This window comes from Parus major, chromosome 5, assembly GCF_001522545.3.
Source record: "Parus major isolate Abel chromosome 5, Parus_major1.1, whole genome shotgun sequence".
Lineage (NCBI taxonomy): Eukaryota > Metazoa > Chordata > Aves > Passeriformes > Paridae > Parus > Parus major.
Window position 1 is genome coordinate 7,022,346 of NC_031774.1, and position 12,036 is coordinate 7,034,381.

General features: G+C 63.3%; 3 protein-coding genes across 8 annotated transcripts; 1 reads left to right on the top strand and 2 right to left on the bottom strand.

Annotated features, from left to right (window-relative positions):
* Positions 1–1,427: 1,427 nt before the first annotated feature.
* Positions 1,428–3,523, bottom strand: LOC107206170. Its single transcript, XM_015631741.3, has 2 exons — positions 3,139–3,523; positions 1,428–3,054 (listed from the first exon to the last, which is right to left on the bottom strand). Exon 2 carries the CDS (start codon positions 3,049–3,051, stop codon positions 1,930–1,932), a length of 1,122 nt encoding a protein of 373 aa, XP_015487227.1. The 5' UTR covers positions 3,052–3,054; positions 3,139–3,523; the 3' UTR covers positions 1,428–1,929.
* Positions 3,418–4,774, top strand: MRPL16 (mitochondrial ribosomal protein L16). Its single transcript, XM_015631747.3, has 4 exons — positions 3,418–3,524; positions 3,806–3,871; positions 3,967–4,115; positions 4,243–4,774. Exons 1-4 carry the CDS (start codon positions 3,443–3,445, stop codon positions 4,726–4,728), a joined length of 783 nt encoding a protein of 260 aa, XP_015487233.1. The 5' UTR covers positions 3,418–3,442; the 3' UTR covers positions 4,729–4,774.
* Positions 4,775–4,960: 186 nt separating this feature from the next.
* Positions 4,961–12,015, bottom strand: STX3 (syntaxin 3). 6 transcript variants are annotated; one of them, XM_015631746.3, is made up of 11 exons: positions 11,630–12,015; positions 10,170–10,247; positions 9,991–10,090; positions 9,822–9,896; positions 9,673–9,740; positions 9,085–9,193; positions 8,810–8,883; positions 8,588–8,722; positions 7,703–7,813; positions 5,578–5,678; positions 4,961–5,380 (listed from the first exon to the last, which is right to left on the bottom strand). In XM_015631746.3, the coding sequence occupies exons 1-10, from the start codon at positions 11,657–11,659 to the stop codon at positions 5,601–5,603; spliced, it is 858 nt and encodes a 285-aa protein (XP_015487232.1). In that variant the 5' UTR covers positions 11,660–12,015; the 3' UTR covers positions 4,961–5,380; positions 5,578–5,600. The 6 variants fall into 6 exon arrangements, 4 of the variants coding, with proteins under 4 accessions (XP_015487232.1, XP_015487228.1, XP_015487230.1 ...); XM_015631744.3 differs by lacking the exons at positions 4,961–5,380; positions 5,578–5,678 and adding exons at positions 6,586–6,673; positions 7,143–7,247 and having other exon boundaries at positions 11,630–11,750; XM_015631743.3 differs by lacking the exons at positions 4,961–5,380; positions 5,578–5,678 and adding exons at positions 6,586–6,673; positions 7,143–7,250 and having other exon boundaries at positions 11,630–11,750.
* Between the last annotated feature and the right edge of the window lie 21 nt (positions 12,016–12,036).

Here is a 12,036-nt window from a genome sequence, read left to right on the forward strand (position 1 = left end):
CGGGGGGACACGGGAACACACGGGGGACACGGGGCGATGGAGGGGACAGTCCCCCAGAACCCGGGGAGGGGCGGGAAGTGGGGCTGAGTGGGGCTGGGAAGATGCTCCGTGGGCTCCCCCGGCTCTGGGGGGCTGCGCGGGGTGTGGGGAAATTCCCGGTGATGTCCCTCCATTCCGGGCAGGGCTCCAGGACACCGGGTTCCCGCCGGGAAGAGCTGCTCATCCCAAACCCACATGCAAGGGAGTTAAGGAGATTGGGGTGCTAGCCCTGCCCCGAAAGTCCCCCTCCTCAGGCTGCGTGTCCCCCCCGTCATTCCCGCTCCTTCCAGCTCCACGCCGTGTTTACAGGAGCGCAGAAAGAAAGAAAAAAAATTAAAAAAAAATATTTTAAAAACCCCCAATAACAAAAAAAAAACCAACAACAAAAAAAACCAAAAACCACCAAACCACGCCGCAGCAGATTCCTGGAAGAAAAATCCATCAAGGGCCATTAGGCTCCTGCGGCTCCTCCCCGCAGAGCGGGGGCACGGGCGCGGGGGGGCGGCACCCAGGACGCGGAGCTGGGCACTGCCCAGGCACGATTTCACCTAGATATTCTTCCCTAGGGAGGGGTGGGCCTGAGTATCCTGGATCTGGTCCGTGTTGCAGGAGGGGAGGAGTAGAGGGGATGCCCCACACTGATCCCCCAAACTTTCCCCCCCAACTGTCTTCATTCCCCATTTTTAAGGTGTCCAGCCCCGAAGAGAAGGAGCCAAGAGCTCCAGGCAGAGGATTTAACCTGAAGTCAGGGAATAATAAACACCCTGGGAATGAGGGGGGCCACACGATACCACTCTGCACCCCAAATTCATGGAGGACACCCCTGTTCCCCATCCTGATCCGGACAACACCACATCCCCCCGCATGGAGAGATCCCATCATGGAGTTTGCAGGGCACGGGAGACTCAGGATCCTGAGAGGAATCTGGGGCTCTGGGAGGGACTCCCCATTTCCCTGGAGCAGTAACATTCCACAAGCCCTCTGGCCAAGTGGAGGACATTCCCGTGCTGGATGCTGTCCAGGAGGAGCTGTGGGAAGGAGTGGAATTGGGGCTGGGAGTGTCACCCAGCTCAGAGCAGGGGACCGAAAACCCACGGGGCTGACGGGGTCGCCTCACTCCCACCCTACACCATCTCCTTCAGAGACACACGGTGTCCCCATTCCTCACCTCCAGGTGAGGAACTGCAACTCAGAAGGGGGTGCTTCAGGGGCTGTCCATCCCTGCCAGCACTGGTCACCCCGCAGCCGGACCCCAGCTCCCCACTGGCCACTCGGCTTCCCAGGACAGCAGCCGGCACTGAGAGCCACGTGCGGTCATTGGTGACAGAGACTGGCACAAGCAGGGCTGGGACAGGGATTTGGGGATCCCCATGGTCCTTCCCGCCATGCCCAGGGGACCCACCAAGGGGTCACCGCCCCGTCCCTTTCCCCAGGGAGGGCAGCCAGATCCCCCAAACACCCCCTCACCCAGAGCACCTCCTGTGCAGAGGCTGGGGCTGCAAGGAACAACACAAAGCACCTTCTCCTGGGAGCCTCCATCGGGATAGGGATGGAAAAAGAGAGAGGACCTCCCCCAACAATGGCTTTGGCACTGGGAGAAGGGTGCTGTCCACGGGTCTCACAGTGGGAAGCTGGGTGGGGCGGGCTCACCACTTGCACCCACCTGGGGCTCCTTTCCAGGGTCTCCCAGGGATTTGACCCTGGACACTCATCCCACCTTTCCCAGCAGAAAACAAGGATTGTCCCATGGGACACTGGAAAGTCCCTGAGGAGGGCAACCAAAGCACCCATGCGTGATCCACAGTATTCCCATCCTGAATCCAAACTCGGCTGTTGAGAAGAAAGGAGCCCTATCTCAGCCCAAACGCGGTTCTTTGGGGAAATGCTGATTTATTTAAAACAGAGCATCCTCAGAAGTATCTGAGCGGCCAATAGGAGCCTCATCTGGCTTGGAGGAGCTCCCTGGAGATGGGGGAATTCCAGCTCCCTTTGCCTCTGGAGGATCTTGGACTCCGAGCAGCGGGTGTTCCTATCTGGCTGCACTGCGGTGCTGTGGGAGCTGTGGATTGGCCGCCTGCGGCTCCAGGACACTTCCTGCTGTGCCACTCGCTGCTGGGAACTCCTCACTGGAGCAGGCTGGGCTCCCAGTTTGACTTCCAGGCTCTTCTTGGCCACGTGCATCCTCAGGATTGAGCGGGTTCCGCTGATATCCGCGGATTCCGGGGAACATGGAGAGCTGTCCGTGGCATCTTCTCCACTGTCCACAGTCTGGCAGCTCCCGCTGAGGCTCGAGGAGCATGGGAGGCTCTCCGAGGAATAAAGTGACGTTTCCCGCTGCACCAGTTGCTCCTGGGAACGCCTCACTGAAACGGGCTGGGCTCTCAGCTTTACTTCTAGGTTCTTCTTGGCCACGTGCATCCTCAAGGATGACAGATTTCTCCTCATGCCCGCAGCTCCAAGGGAGCAGCAAGATCTGTCCACGGGGTCTTCCCCATCCGGAGTCTGGCAGCAGCCACTGAGGCTCCGGGAAGGATGGAGGCTCCCAGAGGAGCCGAAAGAGCAGGAGCAGGAGGAGCAGGCGCAGCAGGGCAGGTGGCCTCGCTCCAGCAGCTGCCCCAGGTCCTCCCACAACAGCTGCCACATCTCTGAGTCCTGCGGGAAGGACACTCCGGGCCACAGCGGCGTCACCAGGTCCTGCAGCTCCCGGGCCGCTGTCGCACAGGGGGCACAGCCGGGGCCGCAGCCGCAGGGGATGTACAGGGGGCTCCCGGGAGCAGCCGGGCCGTGGGGAGGGGTCTCCTCAGCCGGGGGGGAACCGGGAGCCTCTGGAGTAGCTCGGCTGCGCCGGGACCCTCTGGCCCGGCCTCTAAGGCGCTTCCGTTCCTTCCAAATGCAGGTGGCCAGCAGGACGGCTGTACTGGCCACCAGCAGGACAAGCAGGGGGAGCAGGAAACTCATGGCTTCATCCATGTCCCATCGTGGCCGCACTGGGAGCCAGGAGTGGTGGCACATGTCCTGTAGAGACACGGTGATGATGTCACAGTGCTGTGGATGGGACACCTGTGTGACGTCACAGCCCCGCCTCAGCCCGGCGCTCACCGCTTTTGTGACGTCACGGCCCCAGGTCGCCCATCCCGAATCCAAACTCAGCGCGGTGGCCGCTGCTGGGAGGAATATGAAACCTGTCTCCGTAAACCCAGTACACCAGCCCAGCACAAAGGCTGGGAGGACATCCAGGCCATTTCCAGCACCTCCTTCGGGACCCTCGGGGGTGTCCCCCGCCGGCGACCCCCGCCCGGTACGGGGGTGGGAATAGGTTGCGCCGCGTTTCCCTCCGGAACTAATGTTCCCGCCGCGCTTCCCGCCCGGACCACGGGCGGCGCGTTTGATTGGGGACGGGCCAATGGCGGCGCCCTTGCGGCACTTCCGGCGTGTCGCGGCGATGTGGCGATGGCGGCTCCCGGGGCCGCTCCGGGCCGGGGGAGGTCAGGGGGACTTGGCCGCGCTCCGAGGGCCCGTCCGTGCCTTGTGGGGGGCTCATAAGGCCGGAGGGAACCTTCCCGGGAGCCTGGGGATCGCGGTGGGGGGGGGGACTCGTGCGGGCGGTGCAAGGGTTGACCCCGGAGAGGTACCGAGGGTCCCGGTGGGACTCCCGGCTGGGCTGTGGTGGTTTGGGGGGGATCTTGAGACCGAGAAGGGGAGGCCCTGCGGGGACCCTCGTCCCCTCCCGGCCCTGCCCGAGACCCCCCCCCGCTCTGTCCCACAGGTCCCGGCGGCGTCGCGGTTCCCCGGGCGGGGCTCAAGAAGCTGGCGCTGCCCCCGGATTACAGCGGTGAGAGGCATGGGCGGCGGGAGAACCCCGCGAGGGCCGGTGGGGGCACTCCCCAGTCTGTTCCCGGAGATCCTGGTCCTGATGTTCCCCTGCAGGGATCACCATCCCGGAGAAGCCGAAGCTGAAGTTCATGGACAAGGTGCCGGCGGTGCCCAAAGTGCGGCGGGAGCCCCGGCGGCTCCGTGACATCCGTGGCCCGTCCCAGGAGGCCACCGACTTCACCCAGGGGCAGTACGGGATCCTGGTGAGCGGGAACAGGCACGGAACGGATCGGGGGGAGAATTCCAGAGGCTGGGATCGCGTGTCCCTGTTCCCAGGCAGGGCGCAGGAGCCTCCGTGTCCCTGAGCTGTCCCACCCTGTCCCTCCACAGGCTTTGGGCGGGGGGTACCTGCACTGGGGCCACTTCGAGATGATCCGCCTGACCATCGGCCGCAGCATCGATCCCAAATCCATGTTTGCCGTGTGGCGCGTGCCCGCCCCCTACAAGTCGGTGACGCGGAAAAGCCTGGGACACCGGATGGGGGGCGGGAAGGGCCCCATCGACCGCTACGTGACGGCGGTGAAGAGCGGGAGGCTGGTGCTGGAGGTGGGCGGGCGCTGCGAATTCGGGGAGGTTCGGCCCTTCCTCGCCCGCGTGGCCCAGAAACTGCCCTTCCCGGCCGTCCCCGTCAGCCGGGAGAGCCTCCAGGAGATGCGACGGGAAGAGGAGGAGAAAAGGCTGAACAACCAAAATCCCTGGACTTTCGAGCGTGTGGTGACCTCCAACATGTTGGGGATGAGGAAGTACCTGAGCCCCTACGACCTGCAGCTCAAGGGACGCTACTGGGGCAAGTTTTTCCTGAAGCACAGAGTGTGAGGAGCGTCTGGATTGGATTCCTTTTGGAATTAAACTTTTCACAAGAGCCTGGAGTAGGTTTTGGAGCTGGGAATGCAGGGCTGGGAGCATCCTGAGGGATAGATGGATCAGGGTTTGAGGCACGAGGATCTTTATCCCAAGGTGGGGTTTGGAGCTGGGGGATAAATGGATCGGGGTTTGAAGCACGAGGTTCTCTATCCTAAAGTGGGTTTTAAGAGCTGGGAGCATCCTGAGGGATCCACGGATCAGGTTGGAGCCAGGAGGCAGAGTGTGGGTGAGCTCTTTATTGAGGAGGAAGGCTCCAGCATGGGTGGCTGCACATCCAAGGAGCTCCAAGCACAGGGAGAGGCTCCTCCGGCCGCCCCGGCAAGGCAGAGCCCTGTGTCCCACCCCGAGAGGGACACGGCCCCTCCGGCCGCTCCGTGCCACTGAGGAGGGGCTGCTTGTCACAGCGGCCACCGACTCACCCGAGTGGAGGAGAAGGAGGAGGAGAGAGGGGACCTTGGCGCTGGGAGGGGAGTGGGGGGTGCGGTGGGAGGGCTCCACTCCTCCAGGGACATTTGGGATGTCCTCGGGGCTCCGGGGATCGGGGCTTGGCCGGGATCTCTCCGATGGATCATCCGGGCAGGGGGACAGGAGGGGGAAAGGCCACCTGTGACAGGGAGGAAGATGAGGTGACACTCGGGAAGGGGACGTGGCTCCTAGTGCTGTCACCATCCCCATCCCTCCCCAGCGTGGCAACCTGGGGACACTCAGGGTGAATCCAACCCCAGCAAGGCCTGAACCTGTTCCCTGGGATTGGGAGGTACCAGGGACCCCCCTGTGCCACCCCAGCCCTGTCCCTGTCACCTGGAGGGCAGCGGGTGGGGAGCTCAGGCGAAGATGCTCCCGATGCTGGATGCCAGGATGATGGCGAGGATGATGCAGCACAACATGATCATGATCTTCTTCTGCTCGGGGAGACAGGGAATGTGAGGCAGGGACACTGCTGGGGAGGGGGACAGGGACAGGGAATGGGCTGGGGAGGAACACAGGATAAGGATGGGGCTGGGGAGGGGGGCAAGGAATGGGGAGGGGGACAACAAGGATCTGGGCTGTGGAGTGGGGAGGAAGGACAGATAGGGCAAGGGACAAGGACAGGGGCTGGGGAGGGGACAGGGAAGGTAGCAGGACAGGTATGAGCTGGTTCTGTGTAGCAAAGAGGTGACAGTGCCAGCATGCTCTGGGACAGGTGACCAAACACTGTGACTTACCCAAAAACTTGGGGTGGGGGGGGAGTGTCTGGACAGGGCCGGGAGTTGGGGGTGTCCCCAGCCCCGTGCTTCCCCCTCATGTCCTACAGCACCGGGAAACGGGGCCGGTCCAGCCCCAGATCCCTGGACACCGGGAGCCGAGCCAGAGCCGTGCCGGTGGCTTTGGGTGTTCCCGGTGCCAGCACGGAGAGGAGGCACAGGGCGGCATCAGCGGGATTTTATTACAATGGGAGTTAAATACCCACGATCAACACATTCTCCCGCCCGGACATCAAAGCCAAGAGGGGATGGGGACCCCGACAGATCCGTCTGTCACAGCACGGTGACAGCAAACCACGCTGGCGCCACCAAACCCCGTGTCCTGTCCCTTTTCTCGCCCTCATTCCACCGGGATGCCCATGCAGGCGAGCGCCCGGCCCTCGGATTTGTGTCCTTGTCACCCTTCGCTGGGGCTGTGGCACCGGTGGCCGAGTCCCAAGGGGACGGACGGAATCGGAATCCTGTCCCTTTCCGTGGGGACATGAGGAGCAGATCCCAGGGAGCGGCAGGATGGGCGGGAAAGGCAGCGGTGCTGGAACCCGCGGTGGGAACCGGGACACGGAGGGCTGGGAGCAGCAGATCCGGGAGGAGCGGGGAGAGGAGGGGTCCAGGATCCCGCCGGGAGGTGACATCGCTGGGATGGTCGGGAGCGTCTGGAGAAGGGAAAGGGGAGCTGGAGACGCCGGCAGGGGAAGGTACGGGGTCTGCAGCAGGAAGGAGGGAGCGGGGATGGCAGAGATGGATGTGAGGAAGAGACAAAATCCAGAGCCTGGAGCAACACGGACCCCCGAGGAATGCAGACCCTCGAGCAACACAGACCCTCAAACACTGCAGACCCCAAAAAATGCAGACCCCATACAGCAAAGACCCCTGAGCACCAGAGACCCCTGAACATCACAGACGCCTGAGCACTGCAGACCCCCAAAAAACACAGACCCCAGAGCACCAGGGGCCCACAGACATTGCAGACCTTCAAAGAACACCCTCAGCACTGCAGACCTGAGATCACCAAACCCAGCACCCCAAATCCCAAATCCTAAAGCACTGGAGCCCCCCAAGCAGGAGATGACACTGGGGTCCCCTAGGGCTCTGTGTCCCTGCAGTGGGGGTCCCAACACTTACAGACCCCTGCCCCAGGGGCTATTTCATGTTCAGCCCAACCGAGAGTCCAATGATGAGGGCAACTGTCCCCAGCAAGAGCACGGCCACTGCCACCAAAATCAGCAGCTTCTGGGGGAACAGGGGCGAGTCGGGGGTGGTGACACCTCTCCTGTGGGGGGGGGGACATGGGGGCAGAGCCAGAAGAGCCTGCAGAGCCCTGGGTCCTCGCCAGCTCATCACACCTGAGGGTGGGAGGGGGTGCAGAGGTGGCAGTGGGACAGAGAGGGACAGAGCTGCCATGGGGTCACTGCGGGGAGGTGGGAGCCACTGGGGTCAGCTGGGGGATATGAGGGGTGGCTGAGGGAGACAGGAGGTGACTGAGGGAAATAAGGGAATCTCGGGGCTGCTGGAGGATATGGGGAGGTGCTGGGAACACTGTGAGATGTGAAGGCACAACGAGGGCCAGAGGGGGACACTAGGGGTACCTCTGGGATGCTAGGGGCTACAGAGGGGACATTGGGGGCTACAGAGGGGACACTGGGGGCTATGGAGGGGACAAGGGGGCTGTTGGTCTGTCTCACCCTCCTGGCCTCACTTTGGTACTTCACAGCCTTTTTGGTGTCAGCCACGGCCCGTTCCACGAACCCGACAGACTGGTCCATGTTGTTCTCTATGCGGTCGATCATGGATCCCTAGGGAGCACCCGGGGGACATAGAGAGAGGGGGGGACACTGAGAGCACCCCGGGGTGCTGGCACCCACCCACCTGGCGCGCCTGGCCCCAGCACCAGACTGCCTCTGTGCTCTGCTCCACATGCTCAGCTCCACGTTATCCAGCAGCCCTCCCTGGGGGAGAAGGGACAGGGTTGGTGGGGACATGGTGACACAGCCCCACAGCACGTGGCACACCCACACACGCTGTACTCACCCATCCCCGGGGCACACAGCAGCTCCTCACGTGGCATGGGGGACAGAGAGGGGCTGAGAGAGGGGACGGCACCACCACAGGGCAGGGGACACTCCTGTGTCCCCTCCCGGCCACCGCGGGGTGGTGGGTGGCTCCGTGGGAACACGTGCAGTGGTAACCACCCCAGCCCATATCGCTCCATGCCTGGACCCCCTGTGCAGGTCCCTGGGCCACTCCACGGTCCCATGCAGGTCCCTGTGACCCCACGCTCAGGTCCCTGCTTGTCCCTGGTCACCCTATGCATAGGTCCCTGCTCGTCCCCATATGTGGGTCCCTGCACATTCCTGTGACCCTGTGCCCAAATCCCTGCTCATGTCCGTGTCCCCATACACAGGTGATCCCTGTGACCCCACACCCAGGTTCCTGCCTGTCCCCATGCTCAGGTCCCTGTTCACACTGCCCACAGCTCCCTGCTCATCTCTGTCACCCCATGTCCAGGTCCCCGCTTGTCCCTGTGTGTTCCTGTGTCCCCACAGCCAGGTCCCTGCGTGAGCCCGTACCTGGTTCTCCACCAGCATGGCGATGTCCACGAACATATCGTGGAGCTCCTTGATGCTGCTCTCCAGGCGCACGATGTCCTTGTGCCGCCCCTCGATCTCGCTCAGCGCCTGCTTCGAGATCTGCGAGTCCATGATCTGCAGGGGCAGGGAAACGTCAGTGGGGGGCCTGGCCCTGTGACACACCCCCGTGTCCCCTGGTGTCCCCCCCGTGTCAGGGCTCACCCCTGAGGTGAAGATGGAGGGGTTCCCACTCTCCAGCATCTCCTCCAGCTCCTCATCCGTCGTGTTCTTGCCGGCTGCAGGCACGTGAAGAGGGATGGGGACGAGCCCCACCCAGTCCGGGGAAAGGGATGGGGTCTGTATGGCCTGGCCCCACCCACTTAACTAAACTTGGTCAAATAGGAGGGGTCTGGATGAGTTGGTTCCTCCCACTTTATGAAAGGGTGTGGGGTTGATGCCCAGGCCGTGCCCACCCACCCACGGGCTCGGTCACGCACTGATTTCCAGCTGGCGCTGGATCCGGCCCTTGCTCCGCTCCCGGAAATCCACCTGCGCCTCGTTGTACTTGGTCATGACATCCACGAACTTGCGGGACAGGACCGAGTGCTGGGGACAGGGACAGGGATGTGAGGATGGGGATGAGGATGGGGACACCCCAGGGCATGGTGTGACCCTGGGGGACTGGACCTGCTCCTGGGAACGAGGACATGGAACACCCCAGGCATGGCATGTCCCCATGGGCCATTTTCACAGAGGACAGGAATGAGGACAGAGGTGTGACACTGCCCAGGGGACAAGATGAGGTGCTGGGGATGGGGACAGGAAGTCAGATCAGTGACATTCTGGGCATGGTGTGTTGCTGATCCCAGGATGGACACGACAATGAGAGCCAGGGGACCCTGGATATAGCATGTCCCAGGGCGACAGGACAGAGTGTTGGGGACAGGGCAGAGGGACACAGTTCTATCCCCTGGGATCACAGGGGATAGAACTGGGGAGACTTGGGGACCCCCGGACATGCCACATCGCCAGCCTGTGGGAGACAGTGTGGGACCTGGGGACACTGGCTGTGGACCAGAGCTCACCTGGGACTTGCGTATCCGAAGGTCGGCGGAGGATCGTGCCTCATCCTGCTCGATGTTCCTCTCCATACCTGGAGGGAGACAGACCTCAACCCATCAGGAACCTTTCCCACTGCCATGATCCCAGAGTCCCAAGGAGCAGGGACACTCACTCTTCAGCTTGTTACGGACGCTGTTGGCCATTTTCTTGATCTCTGCCGTCAGCTGCTCCAGGTCATCTTTGGTCTCTGTGGGATCATGGGTGTGAGCAACCATGGGAATGTTCCCAGGGAAGGTCCCTGTGAGCAGGGGAGGCTGTGGGGACACGGTGACAGCACTCACTCTGCTCTGGGATGGGGGCTGAGAGGATGATGCTGTAGAGCTTCTTGGCTTCCTCCACGTTCTCTGAGATCTTGTCGATGTTCTGCCGGGTCTCCTCAATCTGGGCACACCCGGGAGGATTTTGGGGGGGTGAGGACGCAGCCCTACGCCCCCCAGCCCCGCTCCCAGCCCTCCCTCACCTCCGCGAAGAACTCATCCATGAAGGCCGTGTTGTCCACGGCGATCTCCAGCTCCTCCTCGTCATCCGCATCCTGCTTCTGTTGGGACACAGCGCTCAGGGTGGACCCTCTGCCCTGCCAGAGTCCCCCAGGGGCTCCCCAGGGGTGACAGGGACACAGGGGGAGTAGCCATGGGGATGTGGTAGCACAGGGGGGACATCTGCAGCAGGGGACAGCCGGGGGGGGGGCTGAGCACAGCTCACATCTGGCCACACGTGGCTGGGAATTAAGGGATTGCTGGGCTTGGCCAGAGGGAGGGAACGGGGACAGCAATGGGATGGGGATGGGACAGGGTTTATGTCCCAGACTGTGGCCCCACAGCAGGTCTGGGGCAGCCCTGGGGGGCACGAAGGTGGCTGGTGCCCTTCACTCTGGTGTAGTGCCCAGGCCCCCACCCATGTGCTCCCAAATCCAGCCCTTCCCAAAACTCAGTCTCAGCCCTGCTGCCTCCCCATAGCCCCTCAGCTCCACCAGCACCCCGGGGGTGCTGTTGGGGTGTCCTGGAGAGGGGGACAGACCCCAGACTGAGACCCCCCCAACCCCCTCCTCCTGCTGCTGGAGTAAAAATAAAATTAATCCCTTCGCTCCCCCCTGAGGGCTTTATCTGATGGCTCCATAATCCTGGTAAATCCCTGCCAAGCCTCCCTGCCACAGCTAGGGGCCCGGCTGCGAGTAGGGGGCCTGCTGGGACCCCACCATCCGTGGCACATGATCCTGCTGGGGAGCAGGGGGAGCCCCCCAGGAGTGGGTGGAAGTGGGGGGGAAGTGGGGCCCCACGGCAGAGCGGGAAAAGGGAGAAGGAAGTGGCGCTGGTGCTGGGAACATGGGGAAGTGTGGGGTGCAGAATGGGGTGTGGGCACTCCAAATCCACTGCCATTCCCTGCGGGATGGACACCTCCCATAGGCCAGGTGTGGGCTGGTGTCTCCCCATCGCACCCCACGGCGTGGGGGGACAGGACTCAACTGGGAGGGTCACGTCACCCCAAAACACCCACCGTCCCCCCAAACAGCACGGGGATGCTCCCACCTGACACCCACGTTGAGTGAGGCTCAGGGTCCCCCATCTGCCATGGGGTGACCCCCGTGACACCCCCACGCACAGTGGGGTCAGGTCTCGGGGCCATCCATCCCGTGGTGTCCCAGCTCACCATGGATTGGGGTCTTCCCAAGACCCCAGTCCACCATGGACGTCACCCCCCAAACCCGTGACACCCCCGGGCACCGTGGGGTGGCATTTTGGTGACATCCACCCCGTGACGTCCCCGTCCACCACAGACTTGGTTTTTGAGGCTCCCTCTCCCCGTGATGTCCCCGCCCACCACGGGCTGGGGTCTCGGGAACCCCCATCCCGGTGTCACCCTTTTGCTGAGGGGCCCCCTGGAGGTGTCCCCTGTCCCCTCCCCACGCCCGGAGTCCCTTACCGCCTTGAGCTGCTCCAGCCGGTCCTTCATGGTGCCCCCAAAGGCTGGGGGGGCGCGGGGGGGTCCCCGTCCTCGCCCAGCGCAGGGATGGGGGATGTCACCCTCGGTCCTCGCCGCTCGGCCAGGCCTCCTACATCCAGGCGAGGTGGCGGGTGGCCCTGGTCCCCGTGCCTGTCCCCAAGCCCGGGGCTGTCCCTGCGCTAATCCCCAGTGACGGGCACAAGGAAGGCGCCGAGGGGAGGGACGAGCTGGAGCCGCCCCTTCACCTGGGACACCCGGTGACACCGGACCGCTACAGACGGTAGCTGGGGGTGGCTCCCGGGCACCCCGGGAGGCGACAGAGGTGGGGGAGGATGTGGGTTTGGAGGCGATGAGGAAGCTGATGCCCCACGGGGGTCACACGGTGA